The sequence below is a fragment of the Anomaloglossus baeobatrachus genome, chromosome 4 (assembly GCF_048569485.1).
Source record: "Anomaloglossus baeobatrachus isolate aAnoBae1 chromosome 4, aAnoBae1.hap1, whole genome shotgun sequence".
NCBI lineage: Eukaryota > Metazoa > Chordata > Amphibia > Anura > Aromobatidae > Anomaloglossus > Anomaloglossus baeobatrachus.
Window position 1 is genome coordinate 263,311,030 of NC_134356.1, and position 27,499 is coordinate 263,338,528.

General features: G+C 45.9%; 1 protein-coding gene and 1 long non-coding RNA gene across 4 annotated transcripts in view; one reads left to right on the forward strand and one right to left on the reverse strand.

Annotated features, from left to right (window-relative positions):
• Nucleotides 1–26,042, reverse strand: part of LOC142303456 (uncharacterized) — a 132,862-nt gene extending 106,820 nt beyond the window's left edge. Inside the window, exon 1 of the long non-coding RNA XR_012753029.1 lies at nt 25,302–26,042. This is a non-coding gene — a long non-coding RNA (uncharacterized LOC142303456). The remainder of the gene's footprint in view (nt 1–25,301) is intronic.
• The window catches only part of PLXNC1 (plexin C1), a 346,034-nt gene continuing 330,978 nt past the window's right edge, over nt 12,444–27,499 (forward strand). For 2 of the 3 annotated variants that reach the window (XM_075344806.1, XM_075344807.1), the window contains exon 1: nt 12,444–13,355. In XM_075344806.1, the coding sequence (XP_075200921.1) occupies nt 12,444–13,355 (912 nt within the window). Of the gene's footprint in view, nt 13,356–25,521; nt 25,884–27,499 lie in introns of those variants that run through there. The other variant, XM_075344808.1, reaches the window with a different exon arrangement.

Consider the following 27,499-nt stretch of genomic DNA (forward strand, 5'->3'; position numbering starts at 1 on the left):
AAAGTTGTGGAGAAGATTAAAACAGGATTAGGTTATAAAATAAAAATAGCCCCAGCTATGTACATCTCATGGCGCACCATTCAATCCGTCATTGAAAACGGAAGGAGTATGGCACAACTGCAAACCTACCAATACAAGGCAAATCCACATAAACTTACCCAAGCAAGGAGAGAACATTCTTCATCCATTCTCACTGAACTAGAGCTATTTTGTCAAGAAGAATGGACAACAATTTCAGACTCTAGACTTGCAGCAGTAATTGCAGCGAAAGATGGTCCCACAAAGTATTGACTTGAGGGAGAGGAGAAGGGTTGAATCAGGATTGATAACTTCCCTCTTTATTTTTCTGGACAGCTTATCAAAAAATCACAGACAATATTTTTTACGGCAACAAAAAATCACAGACAATATTTTTTACGGAAACATTGGAAAAATCATAACAAAACAATATAATTGAGTGATACATATCTGTAGCCCATAATTATGATATGAAAGCATCAGCTGCATTCAATGTGAACTATAAAATAATGATATCGAAAGTTAAAATAATCTGAAACCAAAGAAAGAAAAAACGAACAAAAAGGTTAAAAAAAATATTATACTTTTCTTAAACATGTATGAGACAAACCAATAGGCTGGAAAAATGGGGCGCCACAGAAAACCATATATAGACGCAAAGACAGGGGTGGACATATGATTGGTGCAAGCACAGGGGCCCAAAGGGTAAGGGACCCACTTATACCTCCACAGCAGGTGCAATTTTGCATTTTTATGAGCTCTTGGTCTACATAGGGCCCATATATTTTTCTTGCATCGGGGCCCTTCTCTACCAGTGTCCGTCAGTACTCAAAGACCTGTTATTTATATAGTAGACAAGTGCAGTGTATGTAATCACAATAAAGGCAAAGTGCTTGAGTAGTAACAAACAGCACCTGACTAAAGACAGGCTAATAAATAAATAAAAGATAAAAATATCTTTATACGAAATATATAAATACGTAAAGTGTCACGTGCAGAAGGAGGTAATATAGTCAATAAAATAGACAATATGTATATGGTTGTACTATACTTATATAAAAACTGTGCATATCCCAGGGTGCAACACAAAATCACAATGCCAAATGGACTGCATAACAAGAGCCATAGTACCATAATGAAGATCAAAATTACTACCAACCTCTAGGGTTAATACCACAATATATGGTGACAGTAAGGACATAAACCCCAATAAGGTGACTAGAACAACAGAAATTGTATAAGTATAAATGCCAGAGCACACAGTGGTAATTAGGCAGACAGAGGACATTATCCTCAGTCCAACAGAAAGACCCACTTATGGAACATGGGAGGTACGTAATGGCAGATAACAACACCATACAAGAGACGGCACGTAGAACAGTAGAGAACCAGTAGATATTTACCCAAGCACGCCTGTAGCTCCAGGTAAGTGACTGCGACACCCACCCCGAGGCGCACGTTTCGGCGCTACCTTCTTCAGGGATTAAAATAATCTGTATAAGTTTTTTCAGCTTCAAAAAAATCACGGACTTCTTACATTTTTTTTACAGACAGGGAAAAAAGTGCCTTATTTTTACAGATTGTCCACGAATTTCTGCACAGTTGGCAACCCTGGGCTGAATACAAATGTAAGTCACAATCGTGAGATTTATATTTTTAAAATATTTACAAAACCATGTATCATTTCCTCTACACTTCAGAAATAATTGCTGCTTTGTATATCACAATAAAGTACAATTTAAGTTTGGGTGTGTAATGTGAAAAAATGTGAAAATGAATACTTTTCAATGCACTGTACATATACTGTGCATATGGACTTGGAATATGGCAGACAATTCCATCTATATTTCACAAGAGGGCGCTCCAGCATTCATTGTGCTTTACTGGCAGTACTGGCATAACACATCTACTAACTGTAATACCAGTTTAGATTCTTTGCCTGTCACTTTTGTTTTTTGATACCCTTCTTTTTACAATGGCTTCACAGCAATGAGTGGAGTCTGCAGTCTGTGATTGATATAGGCTGAGATCGCCACTGTTTTCTTCCTAATATGCAAAACATTACTGTAAACCCTGAATATTACTTAATAGTATAAAGTACACAGTTTACTAGCAAACAGAATTTTTGCAATAGGCATGACAGAAAGGTTACACATGCACTCAATGCATCTAAATGATTTTATCTAGTTACCAGAGTGGATGCCTTGAGAATCCTATATTAAAAAAACTTAAAATGAAAGATAAAAATTACTAATATACTGTATGTCCAAAGCTTAGATACCAATATGAACACATTGGCTTCATGTACCGTGAACTGTTTGATTCAATAGCACAAAATCACAATAACAAGAACAAGCCTCATACTTACCATGTTTTTCGGATTATAAGATGTACTTTTCTTTCCAAAAATTGGGAAGGAAGATGATTAGTGAGTCTTAAAATTTGACTAAAGCTTACTGGGAGGTTGAGAATCGGCGCGGGGGCTGTGCGGGCGGCTGTCTGTACGGTCTGTGCAGGCTGTCTCTCTGTTTGGAAGGCTGGCTGCCTCTCTGTGCGAGTGGCCGGCTGCCTCTGTGCGGGTGGCTGGCTGGCTCTCTGTGCAGGCCTTCCGGCTGGCTGCCTCTCTGTGCGGGTGGCCGACTGGCTGTTGTCTGTGTGGGTGGCCGGTTGTCTGTCTGTCTCTGTGGGATGCGGTGGCTGTGTGGAGCAGGGCTGTGCGGCGAGTGGCTGTGGCTTTAAATGATGGCACCCGGAGTCGGCGCTTGCGCAGGTGGAGCTCTAGGCTCAAGATTTTGTCATTGAGCTGAAAGCTTAATCTGCGCATACGCCGCTCCGGGTGCCATTTCTTTGAAGCCTGAACATCTGGGACACCCGCCGCACCAGTCTGCTCCACACAGCCAGCACAGCTTCCACTGTCAGCACAGCTTCCGCTGCCAGCATAGACCCCACCACTGCCAGCCCAGCCCCCATCAGCACCGCCCCTGCCTCCTGTAACTTTGCTCCACCACCACTGCCGCTACCCTCCGGTAAGGCAACACCGGAGTATAAGACGGATCTCATTTTATATTTATCTTTTTTTTATCTCTAAATTTGGGGTGCGTCTTATAATCCATTGCATCTTATAAAGCGAAAAAGACAGTATCTCCTTCATCTCCAAGCGATTTTCCGTTTTTCATTTTAGTTTTTTCCTCTCCTTTTTCCAAGAGCTATAACTTTTTTATTTTTCCATCAATATTGCCATATGAGGGCTTGTTTTTGCAAGATAAGTTGTACTTTTGAATGAAACCATTCGTTCTATCCCATATTGTACTGGAAAACAGGGAAAAAATTCCAAGTGCGGTGAAATTGCAAAAAAAAAAAAGTGGAATAGCACGATTGGTTTTTGGGTTTTTTATTTACCATGATCACAAAACTGGCAAAACTGACCTGACATCATGATTCCTCAGGTCAGTACAAGTTCATAGATAACAAACATAAATACTTTTACTTTTATCTAAGTGCTGGAAAAAAAAAATCAGAATTTTGTAAAAAATTAAGAATTGTGCTTTTGCTGCTTTTTTCCCGAGACCCGTAGTGTTCTCGTTTTTTGGGATCTGGAGCTCAGTGATGGCTTATTTCTTGCGATTTCACCTGGCATTTTTAACTATACCAATTTTGTATAGATACAATGTTTTGATCGCCTGTTATTGCATTTTAATGCAATGTTATGATGACCAAAAAAACATAATTTTACGAATCAGATTAAGTGATTTTATATTTTGATAGATTGGGCATTTCTGAACTCTATGATACTAAATATGTGTATTTTATTTATTGTTATTGTTTTCAATGGGGCAACAGGGGGGTGATTTGAACCTTTAGGTGGTTTTTTTCATATTTTATTTTAAAACTTTCTTTTTATTTTATTTTTTTTACATTTTTTATTAATTTTACTAATCCCCCTAAAGGACTTTGTGCCTGCAGTGTCTGTTTACTTCTCCTGATCAGAGTGATACTTTAGTATCGCTCTAATTAGGAGAAATGCTGTGTTACTTTGAATGCCGGCGCTCTGCCAGCATTCACAGGAAACATGTCATGGCAGCAAGAGGGTTCATCATTTGATTGAGCACTTTAGATTGCAGTGTCAGAGTTTGACAGCGCACTCTAGGGGGTTAACCCCTTCACGACTGGCTGATTTTGCGCTTTCTGGGTTTTTTCGCCATTCTTCTTCCGAGAGACGTACCTTTTTTATTTTTTAGTCAATATGGTCAACTAAGGGCTCGTTTTTTGCGAAACGAGCTGTACTTTTAAATCAAACCATGTGCTTTACTATATAGCGTACTGGAAAACAGCAAAAAAATTCTGAATGTGGAAAAATTGTAAAAAAAGTGCGATAGCACTACTGTTTTTGAGATATTTTATTCACTCTGTTCACTATATGGTAAAACTGATGTGTCAGTGTGATACCTGAGGTTGGTGCACATTCGTAGACACCAAACATATATAGGTTTACTTGTATCTACAAAAATCAGAAGTTTGTCCAAAAAAAGTGTCGTACGTTTTATGCCATATTCCGTGACCCGTAGCTTTCTCATTTTTTGCTATCTATGGATTAGAAATGTCTTATTTTTTGTGTCTTGAGCTGACATTTTCAATGGTACCATTTTTGCACAGACGCTACGCTTTGATCGCCTGTTATTGCATTTAGCGCAAAATTTGTGGCGACCAAAAAACGTAATTTTGGCATTTGGATTTTTTTTGCTCCTACGCTGTTTACCGATCAAATTAATTGATTTTATATTTTGAGAGATCGGGCATTTCTGAACACGGCGATACCAAATATGTGTATAGTTTTCATTTTTTTAATCCTTTAATTTTCAATGGGGCGAATGGGGGGTGATTTGAACTTTTAGGTTTTTTTATTTATTTTTTTTAATTTTTTTAAAACTTTTTTGAAACTTTTTTTTATTTTACTAAGTCCCTTAGAGGTCTATAATGATCAGCAGTCTGATCGCTCTGCCATATTTGCTCATCACAGCTACACAACTGTGAACAGCAGATATGCTCATTTCCTGTCTCACCCAGCTCTGGGCGGGTGAAACAGTAAGTGAGTCATGTGAGCTACAGGAGTCATTACATGACCCTGTGCAACCGTGACAACCACCAGAAGTCACGTGATCATGCCACGTGACTTCCGGTACGGTGGTATGTAAACGTTCACTGTACTCGCGATTATAATGGCGACTACCAGGGAGATTAACCCTATGACCGCTAAAACATAATTTTACCACCTGCGGTCGATAAGGGGTTAACAGGGGTGGGTGGATCTGACTGTTACTTCATTGTTGCAGCAGCCAGAATTTTCTCATGCTTATGTAGCTTCACTATATGACATTTTGCTATGTTGTGTCTTGAAGGCCATGTTCACATGTTACAAAAATACTGTGTGTTTTGTTTTCTGCAGATGTCCGCACCAAACTACACAATAACACTCTTCCCTGATTATTGCCTTTTTTGCTGCTTAGAATGCTGAGCCCTGTATAACCCCGCCCACACCACTGATTGGTAACTTTCTATGTACATTGCTTAAGCTTCTAATCAGTGGTGCAGGCAGGGTTAGACACAGAAGTTAACTAGAGGGTCCTCACCTATTGTACCATCACCCATTCCCTGTAGACTGTGAGCCCTCGCGGGCAGGGTCCTCTCTCCTCCTATACCAGTCTGTTTTGTACTGTAAATGATTGTTGTACGTATACCCTCTTTCACTTGTAAAGCTCCATGGAATAAATAGCGCTATAATAATAAATAATAATAATAATAATAGAGGGTGCGAGACACCAAGATCTGTAGTTATAATCTCCTTCTTATAAAATCATTGTACAAAGCTGTGGAAAGAGAAGCGCAAATAGGGTATTAGCCCAATAATATGGGGTGAGGAAGGGGGAGTGAATACTCACCAGATGAAGTTGTGCAAGTCACAACCCCTTTACTCGCATATAATGTATTGATCCAGGCTGCAGCCACCCGATGGCAGATAACAGAGAATAGTAGAGATAGGTGATAATGCCGCGCCACAGATCACTTCTGGAACCGTAAGATTAACGTATCTTTATTGGCATAGGTCTACGCGTTTCAGGAGCTCTGCTCCCTTCCTCAGGACCGTAAAGAACCAAGAGACATCAAATCTAAAATGGTGTCTACTGACATACATTAAATAGCCCCACTGACGTCATAAGGACCATCCCTCATGAAAAAAACGAGCGGGAAGAACACGTTGCATTAAAACCATGACATCATATAAACATTTGCATATACATTCATGAACACTGTGTGAACAAACATATGAGAAACATGAACCATATCAACTGACAAAAAACATGTGAAGCAGTGATTAAGACACCTGCAAAAATTTGCAGATCCAGATTGTATGTACAAAAAATGTATTAAGAGATCGAGCAAAAAAATCCCCAGGTGTACACCAAATAAAAATATGATGTATAAATCAAATAAATGTGTGTTAAATTTATTGATGGTCCTCACCACTCACGAATCTAGGGGCTAGAACCCCCTCACCTTAGCAAAAAACAGAGCATTAGAGTCACCACAGAGATCCTATTGTAGCCACCGCGGCCTGTGTGAGAAGTTTATTAAAGATCAAGCGAGAAACTGCTATCAGCGGGTGAAAATATGTGAACGGGGCTAAGAAACCCTTGAAGAGCTGTGAGAAAAGCCGGTGCATGTATACTACGATCGCAGCAGAGGGGGTGGTAAGTGAAACACTGCAGATATTCCACTACTGACTGCAGTTCACGAAAGTTCAGTAGCGTGGGAAAAAAGGCACTGCGCCTGCGCCAAGAAAGCGGCAGGTCACAGAAGTTCAGAACCGTGGGAAAAAACTAGGAGCACATGCGTCCCTTCCAAATCAAGAACCCAGTGTTGGTGCTATTATATAGAAGCCCACGTACGGCTAAGAAAGGTGTAGGGAGAGTGAAAAGAAAAAATACATATATATTAACAACCCATGATGTCCCACATTAAAACTGTATTAGTGGGCAAGAACCAATAGACTCGCAAAAATTAAGTGTTTGCGGCTACTATGCTGGACCCGACCACGGAAAAAAACCGCTAGTCCAGGGGGCCAGAACTTAAAATAAAATAAACATACCTATACCGTCCACGAGGACTAAAACCATACAAGTATAGAAAAGTATTCCATGACCCGGGTCATGAATATATAAATACGAGAACATAGAAAATCAAGAATGTATACATATAAAATAAAACATAAAAAGTAAAAAATAGCCTATGCATTGTCAATCATAAGTACCTAAAACCCGATGAGGAATGAATAAGAGAATAAAAACAATATATAATATATATGTACATATAAATAATCATAAAAATAATATCTCTTATAATATACCATAAAATACCATAAAAAAGGGGGGGGGGGGAATTAATTATTGTAAAACATAATGTACCCCAATCAATGAAACAAATCTGTAATCTCATTGAGCCCCCGAGGTTTGAGAGTATTAAGTCTTTAGATCCAGAATGTCTCTTTCTTATTCAGTACCCCTAATCTGTCAGGAACGTGTGGAGGTATTTGTTCAATGGGGGTTACTATATATGTATTTTTTCTTTTCACTCTCCCTACACCTTTCTTAGCCGTACGTGGGCTTCTATATAATAGCACCAACACTGGGTTCTTGATTTGGAAGGGACGCATGCGCTCCTGGTTTTTTCCCACGGTTCTGAACTTCTGTGACCTGCCGCTTTCTTGGCGCAGGCGCAGTGCCTTTTTTCCCACGCTACTGAACTTTCGTGAACTGCAGTCAGTAGTGGAATATCTGCAGTGTTTCACTTACCACCCCCTCTGCTGCGATCGTAGTATACATGCACCGGCTTTTCTCACAGCTCTTCAAGGGTTTCTTAGCCCCGTTCACATATTTTCACCCGCTGATAGCAGTTTCTCGCTTGATCTTTAATAAACTTCTCACACAGGCCGCGGTGGCTACAATAGGATCTCTGTGGTGACTCTAATGCTCTGTTTTTTGCTAAGGTGAGGGGGTTCTAGCCCCTAGATTCGTGAGTGGTGAGGACCATCAATAAATTTAGCACACATTTATTTGATTTATACATCATATTTTTATTTGGTGTACACCTGGGGATTTTTTGCTCGATCTCTTAATACATTTTTTGTACATATATTCTGGATCTGCAAATTTTTGCAGGTGTCTTAATCACTGCTTCACATGTTTTTTGTCAGTTGATATGGTTTATGTTTCTCATATGTTTGTTCACACAGTGTTCATGAATGTATATGCAAATGTTTATATGATGTCATGGTTTAAATGCAACGTGTTCTTCCCGCTCGTTTTTTTCATGAGGGATGGTCCTTATGACGTCAGTGGGGCTATTTAATGTATGTCAGTAGACACCATTTTAGATTTGATGTCTCTTGGTTCTTTACGGTCCTGAGGAAGGGAGCAGAGCTCCTGAAACGCGTAGACCTATGCCAATAAAGATACGTTAATCTTACGGTTCCAGAAGTGATCTGTGGCGCGGCATTATCACCTATCTCTACTATTCTCTGTTATCTTATAAAATCATAAAACACTAGTTTTATTGAAACAGCACACAGCCACTAAGTGATACATCTCTGGAATCAGGCTCTCTGTCTCTACATTATGCTCGTCTCAGACTACATAACAAAAACCTGGTGACAGATTCCATTTCAATCATCTGCAAAACTGATGACATCAAATTACATAAAATCATTTTGAAACTAACTCATTAACTGTAACAATAGAATAGTGCTTATATTAAGTTCTTCCTTATCTTATTATCTCTATTGTTAGACCTTGCTTATAACGCAGCTAAAGGGCAAATATATTTTGAACCAATACGTGCATACTACAATACAAGCTGTGCCATGTTTTTCCAATCTACTATAATATACACAATTTCATAATGACTATTGGGGCTCATACATATCACTATATAATAGGGCTTCCATAGACGAAGGTAAAGTATAGGAGTAGTCAGCAAGATGATGTAGAAAGAGAATCCTATTTGACTACTAGATTGGATAAATCTCACCACAATGGTGATGGTGATGTATGGCCAACAAAGACAATAAGATAAATGAAAATATGGACTAGGACATGTCAATACATGTAAGGTCATTGAAATTTTTTTGTCAATATGAACATATTTAGAAGAACAGACTATGTATATTGTGTATTAGGACTGCCAAAGGCCCATTTCACTTATTCGGATTTTTGCCGGATTGCGGGATCCGGCACACTCCAGTACAGTGTAATACAGTACAATGGCATCACGGCAAGCTCCGGACACATGCTACGGTCACATCAGGTTGCCGTAATGCCATTGTACTGTATTACACTGTACTGGAGTGTGCCGGATCTGGCAATCCGGCGAACTGCCGGATGTGTGAAACGGGCCATAGAAGTATATGTGCCCTGTCCTGTACCTCTCTAAGTGTCATATAGTTCTTACATAAGCATATGAAGCCATTATGACATGTTTCACACCATAAGCAATGATAAATTCTATTTAAGTAGAATATCAATAAAGATCATTCAGACATCAGTCATTGTTCTCATACACAGAAAAAAACAATCTGATAATCTCGTGCCTGCGCAACATCACCAGTGGTCCCACTGTGCACAGTCCCGCTACAGTGGTACGGCCCATGCGCGAGACATCGGACGCACTGGGCGGCGTCCTGAGGTATGTAAATGAGCATTGGGGGACGGCCTAAAGTGGCAGGAGGGACAGTAACGGACACCAGACAGCCCGCCCACGTGTACCATTAACAAGAGTTTCAAACTGAAAGGTACCACTTCAGAAACTATTTATTTTGATCTAAAAGGGGGCAGAATAACTATAGGAACCTTGCTAGAATGCAGCCCAGGAGCTGCAGAAGGGGAATTTTTTAGGTTTAGGGCAAAATTTCTGCTGACAGGTTCCCTTTAAGATTCTCCTAACAAACAGTTTGTGAAAAACTGACAACCCTTGGATAGTATTGTAAAACCCCTGTAGCATGGTCGTTACAGGGTATTGCATAATATCCTTTCCCGGGCAGGAGGAGGTAAGTTCACACACACACACACACACACACACATCACATCACCAGGAAGGGATTAATAGATTTTCAGCACGTAGTTCAGGTTTGCACGACTCGTCCGGTCTCCTAAATGAGCAGGAAGCAGGTGGCTTCACACAGACAGGTCACCATGACGACGTCCTGGTAGGGTGGGGGCCTGAGCTAGGAGTGAGCTGGAGAGAAGGCAGGAAGTCTAATCAGAACTGTCTGGAATGTGAAAGAGCACAGACTTCTGCAGGGACAGCTCCTGTAGAGGGGAACCAGACAGACCAGGGCTAGTAACACCCGGAGGAAGGGAAATTGGAAGGGAACAGGGACAGGTACTGAGGATTGTGGAGAATGTACCTGGTGGTGCCTAAGATAAAGGCCTGATTCTATCGGGGCGCTGCCAGGGTAGGGAAAAGAGACAGAGAGGCGACGAGTCCCCAAGAAGCTTCATGCCACGGGGATGGCAACCAAACGCACGAGACAGAGAGACTCTCAGAAAACTTTACCGAAACTTGCGTCCGACCTGCCCGGGACCGACCGGAGGCTACAACGGCGAGGACCGGTACCCGGGTGCGATGTTGGAAAAGACCAGTGAATAAAAAGGAACTGGAACCCACACTCAGTGACTCTTGTGAGTAAATGCCGCCGCCCTGTGCCCCGGTGCTCTCGTGGACTGCCGCCTTCGGTTCTTACCAACCTCCCGAGGCTTTCCCGCTCCACCCGTGGGTAGCAATTCCATCTTAGCTGCCTGTAACATCCGCCCCAGAGAAAGACTGTGCAGCGGCGGCTAAACACCTGGCCGCATACCACAGGTGGCGCTGCATGCAACCCCCGTTCCCATCCCATACCGTTCCTGGGGGGAGAGAAGGGTTGCAGGGAGAGGGGGTCCATGGCAGAGGAGACCGAGACCCCAGTCACCACTGCAACTGGCGACGTGCTCCCAGGAACCCCATTACCCTCTTTCCATTACCCCCTTGTCATATCGAACTGTCTTTTAATGAAACCCGCCGGGGTCACGGAAGCCGGGTCGGGCCACTAACAGCTCGACCCCAAACATCACCGGCCTGGTGACCGTGCGAGCCCTGCAAGCCCCAGCGTGGGCGTTTCAGTATCCTACTGCTGTCCGTTTTTTTTCACAGATACACAGACTTGCATTGTTAAGATGGGGATCATTCAGTCCGGAAAACTGCACCTACACGAACATATGAACAATCTCATAGACTATAATAGATGCAAGTTCTCTTAAAAAAAATCCCCGGGATTCCCCGGCTACCTGGTGGGCCAGCCCGACCCTGCTCATATGTGTAAAGCTGACGTTTGAATGAGCCCTTAGTTGTCTGACAGTGTCTACAGTCTGTAGTAGAGAGTTTTAGAGACTCCATGCACTGTTGTACTGGGCACATACCTGTGTGCTTATCAGTATCACTTATTAGATGCAACTGCCAAACAGTAAAGGGTACTTTACACGCTGCGATATCAGTACCGATATCGCTAGCGAGCGTATCCGCCCCGTCGTAGCCCCCCCCCGTCGGTTGTGTGTCATGGGCAAATCGCTGCCCGTGGCGCACAACATCGCTTACACCCGTCACATGTACTTACCTGCCTAGTGTCATCGCTGCGACCGGCGAACTGCCTCCTTTCTAAGGGGGCGGTTCGATCGGCGTCATAGCGAAGTCACTAAGTGGCTGCCCAATAGCAGAGGAGGGGCGGAGATGAGCGGGCCAAACATCCCGCCCACCTCCTTCCTTCCTTATTGCCGGCAGGACGCAGGTACGGTGAGTTTCCTTGTTCCTGCGGTGTCACACATAGCGATGTGTGCTGCCGCAGGAACGACGAACAACCTCACTACTCACCTGTCAACAATTTCTGGTATTGGAGTGACCTTTCCAACACCAACGATTTTTAACTGTTTTGCAATCGTTTTAGGTCATTCAGAGGTGTTACATGCTGCGACATCGCTAATGGCGCCGGATGTGCGTCACAAACACCGTGACCCCGACCATATATAGTTAGCGATGTCGCAGCATGTAAAGCACCCTTTAGATGCTGCTACAACTTCTTGCTTTGAATTTTAAAGTCAGCAAATACATAGGGAAAAAAAAAAGTGAAAAACCGTGTTGCAAACGCCCTGAGGTTAAATGCTCTTGTAACTTAGGTCAGCATTTCTGCAGACCAGTGATCTGTCATAACTTAAGTTGACCGTCTTAAAAAACAGGAACTAATGCACAATTGGCAAATAGTTTTAACAGTTTCCAGTTATATGTGATTCAAGGCGACTTGTGATGTTGTAACCTCAGAGCTACAGCGGAGAAGCTGCAGGCTCAGAATGTCTCGGACGCCGCTCGCTCTCATCTTCATCCTTCTGATGATTGATCCTGTTTACAATGAAGGATCTTTCCGTTTTAAATATCCTATCAACAACATTGCCGTTGGGAGAACATACGTTACAGTCGCTACAGAGAATTGTCTGCACCAATTTACTCACACCCTGAAGAGGTTAAAAACAACAGGACCCTATGGAGAAAATGATATCGTCTGTATGGAAGAAAAAGTCAGCAGCCAAAAAGCGACATATTATAACAAAATCTTGCTTGCCTACGACGACACTGTACTCACTTGTTGGAATGAGCAAGGATCATGCATTGAGCTACATACGGGCAACCTGACGGCAATGGGAGAAGCTGTAAAAGATATTGTGCCCCAGGATCCGCAGCATGTGGCTAGAGGGCTTATTTTATTCAGCCAAAAAGGTATCAACTTATTTGTTGCAAAGTTTACCTCGAGCAAAAATGTTGGTAAAGGGGTCCACACAATCACTTTAAGACCAAAAGAAATTGTCGGATTTGTATTTAAAGGAATATCATCTACTGTATCATTAAAGGAAGGCACAGCAGGACTGAACTATGTGGATGCGTTCCAATGGAGGCACAAGTATATCTTCCCTTACTACTCGTCTGTTGGCAGCGGTGCCAGGGTCATTGTACTCACTGAGAATAGCCTAAACTTGGAATTTCATACCCAATCTAATCTGAAATGTGGGAGTGAACCACAAAGAAAGGTCATTTTATCGTCATTTGCATTTCACTCCTCACAAGGTTTCCTCTGGGCTGGGATATTTAGTACAAACGGTACAGCATCCACGGACAGAACAGCATTGTGCCTTTATAACTTTACTCTCCTGGCGGAGCGATCAATCACATGTATCCATGAAGACTTTACATTTACTGCTGATCGTTGTGTGAGTATTAACTGTATTATACGAAACAATAGACTATTATTTGCATGTAATAGAAGCCATAGCAGCACCCGAATGTGGTGGCCAACGCACACAGTTGGTTTATAATGTGATCCATTGGAGCGCTGTCATGTTGATGGCAAGTATAGCACTACACAAGGCACTATTCTTGCTTTCAAATGTTATTGACAGCATGAAGGAGTCTTTGAAAGAGGCATCTAAATGGTGGGAGACGCTATCAGGGCCAAGACAAGGGGTAAGCACAAATAAACCCTAAAGGGGGCTTTACACGCTACGACATCGCTAATGCAAAGTCGTTGGGGTCACGGATTTTGTGACGCACATCCGGCCGCATTAGCGATGCCGTTGCGTGTGACACCTATGAGCGATTTTGCATCATCGCAAAAAGGTGCAAAATCGCTCATCGGTGACATGGGGGTCCATTCTCAAATATCGTTACTGCAGCAGTAACGAAGTTGTTCCTCGTTCCTGCGGGAGCACACATCGGTACGTGTGACACCGCAGGAACGAGGAAGCTCTCCTTACCTGCCTCCCGGCCGCAATGCGGAAGGAAAGAGGTGGGCGGGATGTTTGGATGTTGCTGTGATGCAGAACGAACCGCCCCCTTACAAAGGAGGCGGTTCGCCGGTCACAGCGACGTCGCCGGGCAGGTAAGTATGTGGGACGGGTCTGGGCGATGTTGTGCGGCAATTTGCAATTTGCCCGTGTCGCACAACAGATGGGGGCGGTTACCCACGCTAGCGATATCGGTACCTATATCGCAGCATGTAAAGCCCGCTTAAGGCTATGTTCACACAGGACCTTTTTGGTAAGTTTTTGCTGCGTTTTTTAGCTGCAGATTTGCCTTGGTCCTAGCAAAGTCCGAGATTTCTGAAATCACACACACACACACACACACACACACAGCAGGAGTTTTTCCTGACTGTTTTGTCAAATACCTGCATTTTTAGTCAAGTTTTTAAGAATGAGCATGTCAATTCTTTGCTGCAGATTTGCTGCGTTTTTTCAGAGATTATCATCAGAGGACTACTTGGCGTGCTACAGCATATTCATGAGCTCTGTATAACTGCTGAATCTGCAGCAGAGAGAACATTGTTTTTATTAAAATGACAACACAAAGCTCAGTAAGTGATGTTCGTTTATAAAGGTCTAGCACTCAATAAATTTGGCCGTGCTTAGAAGAAATATATAATGATCCAAAAAAGTAGAATTTTCGGCACAGGACACATGAGCTTCAAGCACAAGATTAAATCAAATGTGTCACAGAGAAAGGTGACGGGCAGGGAGCAGAGGACAGATTTCTGAGTTCCGCTACCATCACTGCGCGGAGCTGCAGGATCGCTCTCTGCCCGACACACTACATGTGATGAGAGCAATGAGACCAGGGGCCTCCCGGAGCCTGAAGCCCCAGACAACAGCAGATCTCCCTCATTACTGACCGGCCAGCAAGGGCCCACTGAACCTCTGGGCCCCTGTGCCACTGCACCGGCGGTATGTCGCCACTGTGTGAATAAGCGCTTATGTGCCACCCCTGCATCAGAACGCGGGCTCCTCGGATCCAGATCCACGGTGGCGCGAGGGATCTCTGGACCCGGGGGTCGGGGTCGCGCGGCCACCCGGAATAAAAGAGGGGCTTTTACACTGGGAATTATGTTTGAAGATCGTGATGCCACCTGTGGTGTGTGGTAAGGTGGAGTAACACTGCTGCAGTTGCGAGTACCCGGTGACGGTGGTGTGGGCAGCCAGATGTTTAACCCCTCCACGGGTAGGGGGAATGCCCCGGGACTCTATGAGGGACACAGGGAGCTGTCGTTGGGACGGTAAGGGGTCGTTTGTGTACTCAGTCCAATAACACTGACACCGACAACCGTGGTAAACCAAAGTTCTGGACACCGCTGCCGCTTGAAGGGAGCACACCTGGATCCCATGCCCGTTGGTGTTGCCTGTTAGTCTGTGACCTTTTGCCTTGGCACCTCTTTCTCTCTTTGGTCCCTACAGTGTGAAACTGGTTGGGTCCCGCTCACCAGTGTGACTAACTGGGTGAGCTTGCTCTCAGGGTTCACGCTTGGGATTTTCTGGACCGTGTGAGTGGAAAGTCCTATCCCTCTCGTTGGGCTAGTACCCCAATTTTGGAGTGGGTGGAAAACGAATCTTGAGGGCTCCGTTCTCGTCGGGTAAATTGCCAGGACGCCTGAAGCTTCTTGCTGACCTAGGGTCCACGTACCCCGTCGTGCACTGGCCCCTGCCCGGTGATGGCACAAGGCCGCCGGATGTCCTCCTCGACAGTCCGTGCCCCTTGTTACGATCCCTTGTGACCGGGGGTCCAGTTCCTATCAGGTCCAGACCAACGTCTGCCACCTAGTAGTCTCAAGGAGCCCAGCTCCTGACCTCCTCTCTCTCTCTCCTCCAACACTTTACCGCCCCATGACCTCTCCTCTTGAGAGTCACTAACCGACTGACTGACTCCTGACACTCCTGACCTCCCCTTAACCAACCCCCCTATTCCACTCAGGCCGTCCACTGGTGTGTCTGGTGGGTGTGGTGCAAAATGTTCCTAGGATTTTTGATTAGCTTGTTCCTGGCAACACCAAAGGTCAGGAACCCGTAACCAAGGAGGAGGTGGATACTGTGCAGAAGGGCAGATTGCACAATACCCTGTGATGATCTGATAGGCCAGGGTGTCACATTCCCCCTTGCTTAAACGTAGCTTGTCCCCGAGCTACAGGACATCAGAGGTTTATTTATTTATTTTTTTTTAACTATAGAAAAAGGGTAAGAAAGGTTAACATTTTATTTACATGTTCATCTCACATTAGGGAGGCTTGTCAATTAAACGTTACTTAACAATTTTAAGAGTTCATCTCCCCAACGGTGGGACGCTACCGGTTTCAGTGGTAGCGGAGACTCAACCTGCTCTGTTGCAGCCTCTTCCCACGACAGTCCAGTCCCAATGTCCCGGATGACGTTAACCAGCCACCCAAACAACCTGAACCCCTGAAAACCTATGGTGGGTCCGTGTTAGACGACTCTGGTGATCACAGGAGGTGTAACTCTATACAATACACAAGTTTGTGTTGATCACGACAGTCCTGTGACTATGGGCCATATTTACTAAATATAAAAACTTAACAGAGTCCATGTACCGGGTGCACACATTTTAGCAATCTTCTCGAAAATCTGGTAATTTTCACTCTTTTCATTAGAACTGGTTAATTATGCACTTATTTTGCTAACATTTTCTACAAGAAAAACAACAAACTATGAAAAACAATAACCTTTCTATGGCATCATTAAACCACTAGTATTTTTAATATTTTTCAGCACTCTTGGTACCGCTCACTGGGAGGCTGGTAATAAACGGCGGCAGCTGGCACAACTTGCTCATCTACCACAGCGAGCCGCTTCACATCTAGGGCATACCAGCCCCACTCGCTCCAGTGCCGCGTATAAGTAATCACATCCCCAGGCTCCAGGTTACGGCCCGGGTGATCCCTCGGGAGATACTGCTCAATATCTCTCTGAGTGACAAACACTTCTGCAGGGAGACTTGCTTCCCAGAGGAAGCCCCACCCCTTCTCAGGGTTGAAGCGCCGCACGTGACCCTTATGCTGCGGCCCCCTGACCCGAAAGGTGGCTTTCCTCAAATTTTCTTTCTACCTCCGTGTATGGGCAATGATCTCCCGTTGCCGCTGTTCTGGAGTCGTCATCTCTGGTGTCAGCTTTTGCTGGTGTAGTTCCCAGTAGGGGGCGTCAGCGTCTGGCCTCGGCTCCCTAGCTGGCTCTGGTTTTACGTGGACTCTTGCGGCCCCAACAGCCAACAGGATGCCACGCGGCAGTGGAATCAGGCGATCTTTAGGCTCCACTTCTGCCTTGGCAGGTTGAAGAACCGAATGCTCCGCAGCTGGGGTTGCAGGGTCCGGGTGCTCTGCCTCTGAGGACGGGCCCGGTGATGCGGCCGGGTCTGGTCTGGCCGATGTCTGGGTGACCGCTGACATGACCGGTATGAGGGTCTGAACCGGGGTCTCTGCAGCTGAAGCTTTACTTAAAGGCACCGAAGGTTTCGCTGCTGGGGTTGACGTGGGCAGCTCGGCATCCGCCGAGGACGGGGTGGGTGATGGTGGAGTGCTCACCGCGAGCGGGGGCAGTCCGGATCCCTCAACCACTGTGGCCGGATTTGGGCAATCAGTAGGGACTGGGTAACCGCTTACCCTCTCTCCACGTAAGATATCGATCTCACGGGCTCGCACCGCCATCGCCAGGCTCCTCATCTCTTCCCTCCAGTTATTCAAGATGAACAGGAACTGCGTCCGCATTCTCCTGCACAGCTGCTCGGTCTCCTCTTCAATCCAGGTCGGGGTCCCGGGAACAGCACATTCCGGTGACCAGTCTTGTTCAGCCATCTTGCCTCGGTGTTGTCCAGGAACGTTATGGCAGAGTACTGGCGTTCCTGCTTCTCTTCCGCTATAGCTACATTCTGGCACACCCCCTCGGTCTTTACTCAGCACTCTTTCACACGCTGTGGACCTCTGGGAACTTCCGGTTCCAGCCTCACACTCAGGACGAAGGGCGGGGCTTCCGCTTTGCGCGCTTTCACAGGGAAGACGGCGTTTTGGCGTGAAAAGATGGCGGAAAATGGCAGAATTGGCGGGAAAAGGAATTTTGACTCGCGGTTTTCGGCTTTAAGGCGCACGTCACCCAGGTAAGTGGGTCCTGCTCGAATCCTGTTCGTGACGCCAAAGTTTCCAGATCTAGATCTGCAGTGGGTCGAGGGATCTCCGGACCCAGGGTCGGGGTCGTGCGGCCACCCGGAATATAAGGGGGGCTTTTACACGGGGAATTATGTTTGAAGTTTGTGACGCCACCCGTGGTGTGTGGTAAGGTGCAGTTGCGAATACCCGGTGACGGTGGTGTGGGCAGCCAGATGTTTAACCCCTCCACGGGTAGGGGGAATGCCCCGGGACTCGATGAGGGCAACGGGGAGGTGTCGTTGGGACGATAAGGGGTCGTTTGTGTACTCAGTCCAATAACACTGACACCGACAACCGTGGTAAACCAAAGTTCTGGACACCGCTGCCGCTTGAAGGGAGCACACCTGGATCCCATGCCCGTTGGTGTTGCCTGTTAGTCTGTGACCTTTGCCTTGCACCTCTTTCTCTGTTTGGTCCCTACAGTGTGAAACTGGTCGGTTCCCGCTCACCAGTGTGGCTAACTGGGTGAGCTTGCTCTCAGGGTTCACGCTTGGGATTTTCTGGACCATGTGAGTGGAAAGTCCTATCCCCCTCGTTGTACTAGTATCCCAATTTTGGAGCTGGTGGAGAACGGATATTGAAGGTTCCGTCCTCGTCGGGTAAATTACCAGGACACCTGAAGCTTCTTCCTGACCTAGGGTCTACGTACCCTGTCGTGCCCTGGCCCCTGCCCGGTGATGGCACAAGGCCGCCGGCTGTCCTCCTCAACAGTCCGTGCCCCTTGTCACGATCCCCTGCGACCGGGCTCCAGCTCCTACCAGGTCCAGACCAACATCTGCCACCTAGTAGTCTCAAGGAGCCCAGCTCCTGACCTCCTCTTTCTCTCCTCCAACACTTCACCGCCCTCTTGAGAGTCACTAACTGACTGACTGACTCCTGACCTCCTCTTAACCAACCCCCCCAAGTGGGCGACACTATTCCACTCAGGCTTTCCACTGGTGTGTCTGGTGGGTGTGGTACAGAGTGTTCCTAGGATTTTTGATTAGCTTGTTCTTGGCAACACCAAAGGTCAGGGACTCGTAACCAAGGAGGAGGTGGATACTGTGCAGAAGGGCAGATTGCACAATACCCTGTGACGACCTGATAGGCCAAGGCATCACACTTATACAACACAATGCCTTTGCCAGTAGCAAAGCTATATTTGTTTTGTTGAAAAATCAGGTAGAAGCCTCAGGCAGAGGAAGGAATCCACTGCAGAAATGAGGCCGGGGTCACATAAGCATACTGTATATTCTCTCTACAAGAGGATCGGGTTGATTATCTTAATGATACTACGATCAAACTCTGATCCATGTTTGATTAGAGTGTCAAGCTTAGTAAGTTCTGATTCTCTCGCTTGAGGAAATAGTATCACAGGTGATAAGGAGAAGAAGGGGAACAACATTTCTATGGATCCTCAGGAAACGGACTGAACTTGGATACCATCCGAGTGCAGTCTGATGATTTCTACAAATACAGTTAGGTCCAGAAATATTTGGACAGTGACACAATTTTCGCGAGTTGGGCTCTGCATGCCACCACATTGGATTTGAAATGAAACCTCTACAACAGAATTCAAGTGCAGATTGTAACGTTTAATTTGAAGGTTTGAACAAAAATATCTGATAGAAATTGTAGGAATTGTACACATTTCTTTACAAACACTCCACATTTTAGGAGGTCAAAAGTAATTGGACAAATAAACCAAACCCAAACAAAATATTTTTATTTTCAATATTTTGTTGCGAATCCTTTGGAGACAATCACTGCCTTAAGTCTGGAACCCATGGACATCACCAAACGCTGGGTTTCCTCCTTAATGCTTTTCCAGGCCTTTACAGCCGCAGCCTTCAGGTCTTGCTTGTTTGTGGATCTTTCCGTCTTAAGTCTGGATTTGAGCAAGTGAAATGTATGCTCAATTGGGTTAAGATCTGGTGATTGACTTGGCCATTGCAGAATGTTCCACTTTTTTGCACTCATGAACTCCTGGGTAACTTTGGCTGTATGCTTGGGGTCATTGTCCATCTGTACTATGAAGCGCCGTCCGATCAACTTTGCGGCATTTAGCTGAATCTGGGCTGAAAGTATATCCCGGTACACTTCAGAATTCATCCAGCTACTCTTGTCTGCTGTTATGTCATCAATAAACACAAGTGACCCAGTGCCATTGAAAGCCATGCATGCCCATTCCATCACGTTGCCTCCACCATGTTTTACAGAGGATGTGGTGTGCCTTGGATCATGTGCCGTTCCCTTTCTTCTCCAAACTTTTTTCTTCCCATCATTCTGGTACAGGTTGATCTTTGTCTCATCTGTCCATAGAATACTTTTCCAGAACTGAGCTGGCTTTATGAGGTGTTTTTCAGCAAATTTAACTCTGGCCTGTCTATTTTTGGAATTGATGAATGGTTTGCATCTAGATGTGAACCCTTTGTATTTACTTTCATGGAGTCTTCTCTTTACTGTTGACTTAGAGACAGATACACCTACTTCACTGAGAGTGTTCTGGACTTCAGTTGATGTTGTGAACGGGTTCTTTTTCACCAAAGAAAGTATGCGGCGATCATCTACCACTGTTGTCATCCGTGGACGCCCAGGCCTTTTTGAGTTCCCAAGCTCACCAGTCAATTCCTTTTTTCTCAGAATGTACCCGACTGTTGATTTTGCTACTCCAAGCATGTCTGCTATCTCTCTCATGGATTTTTTCTTTTTTTTTCAGCCTCAGGATGTTCTGCTTCACCTCAATTGAGAGTTCCTTAGACCGGATGTTGTCTGGTCACAGCAACAGCTTCCAAATGCAAAACCACACACCTGTAATCAACCCCAGACCTTTTAACTACTTCATTGATTACAGGTTAACGAGGGAGACGCCTTCAGAGTTAATTGCAGCCCTTAGAGTCCCTTGTCCAATTACTTTTGGTCCCTTTAAAAAGAGGAGGCTATGCATTACAGAGCTATGATTCCTAAACCCTTTCTCCGATTTGGATGTGAAAACTCTCATATTGCAGCTGGGAGTGTGCACTTTCAGCCCATATTATATATATAATTGTATTTCTGAACATGTTTTTGTAAACAGCTAAAATAACAAAACTTGTGTCACTGTCCAAATATTTCTGGACCTAACTGTACATAGACTTGAATGGGTGCGCGCTGTCTCATTTGTATTGTCTCTTGCAGCATCCTGTGCTTTTTTTCTCACTCTGAATCAGCTTGAGAAAAAAAAGCACTGCCCCATTGAATAACATTGGATGTCACGCGTCCTTGTTATAGGGTGGTGTGAACGAGCCCTTAAGGGTGCTTTACACACTGCGATATCGCTGAGCGTCACACTCCCATACCTGTTCAGCGACGTCGCTTTGACCGCCGAACAATCCCTCCTTCAAGGGGAAGGTGCGTTCGGCGTCACAGCGACGTCACAGCGGCATCACAAAACGGCCACCCAATAGAAGAGGAGGGGAGGAGATGAGCGGCCAGAACATGCCGCCCACCTCCTTCCTTCCTCCTTTCCGGTGGACGCAGGTAGGATGATGTTCGTCGTTCCTACGGTGTTGTACCGCCCCAGGGCTCAGCCGGCTGCCGTTGACTAGGCTCCCGGGGACGGTGTTATGCAGCTTGGTGTTAACCCCTCCGTGGGTAGGGGGTAAGGACCCCGGGGCCCGAGGGGTTGCTCCTGGGGATTCTGGTGTAGGGCAGTGTTGATGCGATGTGGTGCTCGGCCTGAGGGCACTGGTGTACTCACTATTACAGACACACTGGAGTCTCTGGTAAACCAAACAAGATGGTGGACGGTGCCCGCAGCCGGCTGCGCTTCTCCCCTTTCTTCGGGTTGGTGGTTTCTGCCTTTCTCCTGCATCTTTTTGTGTAGATTTAACTGCCTATGCTTCAGCGATGGTAGTCCGCTCCCCAGGTTGATGTGTGCTGAGGAACCCCTTTTGCCTGCAGACGCTGGCCCTTTGGATCTCTATGCCTTGGCGGTGGCTCACTATCCCTCTGAGGGTGCTGTTGTCTTCAGTCAGGCCTTGGATGGGAAGGGACCTCAAATCCAGACCCCAATCAGTTAATTCGACTCGGTCCAGTGGCTTCTGGGCCTCGTACTGGGTCTGAGTACCCCTCCTGGTGCTCCGGTTTCCAATCGGTTCCCCGGTTCCGTACCAGTGGGCCACCACCCGTCCCCGATCCTTACGGTTCCACCAGTTGTAATCCCAGCTCCTGCAGGTGGCTGCCACCATCTGCCTCCTGGCCACAGGGTGTCCGGGCTACGACCCTGACCTCTGACAGACGTTCTCTCCTCTTCTGTTACTCTCCCTACTCCTCTCTTTCCTCTCCCTTTCACTGTCCTTTCTCATCTCTCTGTGTTTTCCCGCCTCAGGCCATCCGAACTCCTCGGTGGGCGTGGCCAACCACCTGGCTCCGCCCACCTGGTGTGTATGTCAGAACCTGAGAGGGGTGACTCAGGATTTTAGGTTGGCTGCTGGTACCGTTTTTAGGGGAAGGGTGTTGTGTGGGGGCCTAACTGTGACTACCTGGCTAGTCCAGGGCGTCACAGTGTCATACACAGTGATGTGTGGTGCCGCAGGAACAACGAACAACCTGCGGTATGAAACACCAATGCCATTACGATTTGGAGCGATGTGTCAACAATTTTTGCCGTTTTTGCGATTGTTGATCGTCGCTCCTAGCTGTCACATGCTGCGATGTCGCTAACGACGCTGGATGTGCGTCACAAACATCGTGACCCCGACGATATATCGTTAGCAATGTCGCAGCGTGTAAAGTACCCTTTAGACTCCTTTTGGTACATTACACTAAAAATAGACATTTGTATATTTGTATTTAGGTATATAGACAGAGTGACTAGCACCAAACAGTTCAAATTGTGACGATGGCACTATTATGCTCTTCAGATTTTAGAAAACTATAGCTCTCAGAATATCATAAGGGTCTTTTTCAATCAGGGAATGCTGTCAATTGTAGCTTCCTAAAAAAGTAAACATATAGAGCCCAATGCATCCAACCTTTCACTCCAGAATTCTGGTGTAAAACCCTCTACAAGTGGCAAAATTCAGAGTTGCACCTTAAATTAGCGACTTTTGCAGTTTTCTCTCCTAGCCTAGACAAAATGGGAGGAGCTGGGGTAGGACAGGGCGTGGCAGGGGTGGGACACTACAGCTTGTGTGACGCCCTGGTCTATCAGGTCGTCACAGGGTATTGTGCAATCTGCCCTCCTGCACAGTATCCGCATCCTCCTTGGTTACGGATCCCTGTTCTTTGGTGTTGCTAAGAGCTTAGCCAGTCAAAACCCTAGGAACACTCTGCACCACACCCACCAGACACACCATTGGGGGGCCTGAAGGGAATCGGGCCGTCCACTTGGGGCAGTTGGTAGGGGAGAGTCAGAAGTGTTAGGAGGAGGGAGAAGTGAAGTGTTGGAGGGGAAGGAAAGAGGAGGTCAGGAGCAGGGCTCCTTGGAGAATACTAGGTGGCAGACGTTGGTCTGGGCCTGGTAGGAGCTGGAACCCTGGTCGCAGGGGATCGTGTCAAGGGGCACAGATCTGCCGAGGAGGGCAGCCGGCGGCTTTGAGCCATCTCCGGGTAGGGGCCAGGGCACGACGGGGTACGTGGACCCTAGGCCGGGAAGTAGCTTCACGCAGCCCGGTAATTTACCCGATGGGGGTGAAGTCTTCAAGATTCATCCCTCACCCGCTCCAAAATCGGGGTACAACTCACCGATGGGATAGGACTTTCCCACTATATCATCCAGAAAATCCCAAGCGTGAACCCTGAGAGCAAGATCACTCCGTTAGCCATACAGGTGAGCGGGACCCAACTAGTTCCACACTATAGGGTCCAAACAGTGAACAAGGTGCCATGGAAAAGGCCACAGGCTAACAAGCAACACCAAGGGCACGGATCCACGCGTGCTCCTTCCTTGCTGCAGCGGTGCTCAGAACTCTGGTTTACAAGCTGTCGGTGTCAGTATTCTTGGACTGAGTGAGTACGTAGAAATCCCTTTCCTCCCCAACGGCACCCCTTCACTACCATCCCCGGGGCAAAACTTTAGACTGGAATCACACTTGCGAGTGTAAAATCGGTCCGATTCTCACGCCAGAAAGTCGGACGATTCTTCTCACTTTTCATCAGTGTGCTGTCAGTGTGCAATCAGTTTTTAACCTCAGCAGCTGCTATTCATGTACTGTTATGTACAGGAGCATTTACAGTGCTCTTTGCTACTTGCTAGAAATCTATTGAGAAAAACTGATGTCACTAGGATGGTGTGTGTGCCGTCCGTGTGACATCAGCTTTTTTTTTTTTCCCGAACCCATAGACTTGCATTGAAGAGACTCGCGCGATAGACTCACCAAAACGCAGCATGCTGCGATTTTTTTTTCCTCAGTCCGATTTGGAGTGAGTAAAAAATAGCAGATCGGAGCTGCCTCATTGATTATCATTGGTCAGAGTGCAATGCGAGATTTTCTCGCATAGCACTCTTGCGAGTTAATCGCAAGTGTGACTCCAGCTTTAAAGTCTCATTGAGCTGCTGCAAACACTGAGAGTGCTCAATCCACACTGCTACATGTTTGCTAGCAGAGGATGTGAACTTAGACAATGGGACCTCTATGACCACAATCTCAGGGTGAGTATCACTGCTTTTTCACAGTCTAGGGAAAGTGGCAAGTCTATTATCACGTGAAAAAGCAGTGATTCATTAGTAAGATGTACATAGTATTTAAACTGTGAACAGGGAAGAGCAAATATATTCACTCAGCAAGATGGAAAAAAAAGAGAACTTGTTCTAGTTAAGGGAAATAGGACTGATTTTAAAGGTTTCCATGGACTACATACCGTATGTAATTGTATTTTATATTAAAGAGATTTCCAGGATTTTTATATTGATGGCCTATACTTAGAAAAGGTCATCAAAATCTTAATGGTGGGTGTACCCCACCAAACGGCAGCCAGCTGTGCTGAATTTTGGAAGGCGGTTTCATATCACAAGTCATACCTCATGACTAGCACAGAAACCATACACAATGTAGTTATACTGCATCAGCAAGGTCTCTCCCAGGTAAAAATGTCAAAGTGGATTGGGTTTTCAAGATGTGCTCTTCATTTGAAAAAGCATCAAGAAATGGGCAATGTTGAAGACCATAGACATGCAAAAGAAGCTTAGTGTAGCAGACAAAAGATGCATAATGCTTACTTCCCCTTCACTCCAAACAGGGCCGGCGTCACCACGCGGCATACCCGGGCAAGTGCCGGGGCCCTGGACTGACAGGGGGGCCCACTCACGCTATCTAGGACACCTGCAGTACGTCGCGCCGTTCATTTTCCCTGTCGGCCTTCGTACTGCCTGCTATTTGCGTTCCACTGTGGAACGCAAGACGGGTGGGGGGGGGGCACATCTCTCCTCCCTCCTCCCCTACTTGATTACTAGTGCGTAACGCATGCTGGGATGGGACCACCTCCTCTCACCTCTTTGATACGAGTGGAATGTATTGGAGCCGTGCGTCTCATTCCTGCTGCTGTCAGAACGCCCCCGTACGTCGTTTCCTCTTACGACAGCACAGTGGGCGGGCCTTCAAAGAATGATTGTCGTCATCAGCAGCAGCAGCACACACACAGATGCACTTCCTGCTACCACAGTGGAACGCACACCGGCAGCGCCTCGTTCAGGACCTTGTTGTCACTGACGACCGGCCGACTCAGTCACGGCAGACGCAGTACAGTACGGAAGCAGGTCCAAACCGTCCGGGACCGGTTCATTGGAGTACAAGAAGCCCAGGTTAGAAGAGCTACTCTTGGAGGCCAGAAGTGCATTGCCATTGTTTTTTTTTCCTTTTATTTTGATTTATATTGTACCTATGTGTGTTTGCCAGCTTTTTTTTTTTTTTAAATAAACCTGACATTTCATATCTGTATGTAGCAGAGTTGTATGTGTTTGTCTGAATGTAGCAGAGTTGTATGTGTTTGTCTGTATGTAGCAGAGTTGTATGTGTTTGTATGTAGCAGAGTTGTATGTGTTTGTCTGTATGTAGCAGAGTTGTATGTGTTTGTCTGTATGTAGCAGAGTTGTGTGTGTTTGTCTGTATGTAGCAGAGTTGTATGTGTTTGTCTGTATGTAGCAGAGTTGTATGTGTTTGTCTGAATGTAGCAGAGTTGTATGTGTTTGTCTGTATGTAGCAGAGTTGTATGTGTTTGTCTGTATGTAGCAGAGTTGTATGTGTTTGTCTGTATGTAGCAGAGTTGTGTGTGTTTGTCTGTATGTAGCAGAGTTGTGTGTGTTTGTCTGTATGTAGCAGAGTTGTGTGTGTTTGTCTGTATGTAGCAGAGTTGTGTGCGTTTGTCTGTATGTAGCAGAGTTGTGTGCGTTTGTCTGTATGTAGCAGAGTTGTGTGCGTTTGTCTGAATGTAGCAGAGTTGTGTGCGTTTGTCTGAATGTAGCAGAGTTGTGTGCATTTGTCTGAATGTAGCAGAGTTGTGTGCATTTGTCTGAATGTAGCAGAGTTGTATGCGTTTGTCTGTATGTAGCAGAGTTGTGTGTGTCTGTATGTAGCAGAGTTGTGTGTGTGTGTGTGTTTGTCTGTATGTAGCAGAGTTGTGTGTGTGTGTGTGTGTTTGTCTGTATGTAGCAGAGTTGTGTGTGTGTGTTTGTCTGTATGTAGCAGAGTTGTGTGTGTGTGTTTGTATGTAGCAGAGTTGTGTGTGTGTCTGTATGTAGCAGACTTGTGTGTGTGTGTGTGTGTCTGTCTGTATGCAGCAGACTTGTGTGTGTGTGTCTGTATGTAGCAGACTTGTGTGTGTGTGTGTCTGTCTGTATGCAGCAGACTTGTGTGTGTGTGTGTGTGTCTGTCTGTAAGTGTATATGACTGTATAGATTTGTCTGTTTATATGTATTTTTGTGAGTTTGTCTTTAAATATGTATATGTACATGTTCGTATCGGTGTCTGTGTGTGGATGGGGCCCACTGGGACTCTTCCGCCCGGGGCCCACAAAAACCTGGAGCCGGCCCTGACTCCAAAGATAGCCAGCAGTGACATCAGTTCAGAACGGACAGTAACCAGTGGGACTCAGCTACACACATCTACTATTCAGAGAAGTCTGGCTAGAAGTAGTCTCTGTTATGCTCGCAGGGCAAGCATGGGGTTAGTGGGTCAACTGGACCGAAGGTACCGATCACTGGCCTGGAGGAGCGAGCTGGATTGGTCACAGAGTCCTCACTGAAGCCACACGCCGGTAGGCAACCGACAGAGGGCAGCCCCAGGGGATTAACTGTACCTCAGCAGCTGGTGCCATGGATATAATACAGTCTCCAGTTGTAGAAACAGCAGTGTCGTGGAGCCAGGACGGATGGATGAATGCGGCAGCAGCAGCCAATGTGGATATTTGCAGCAGATATCA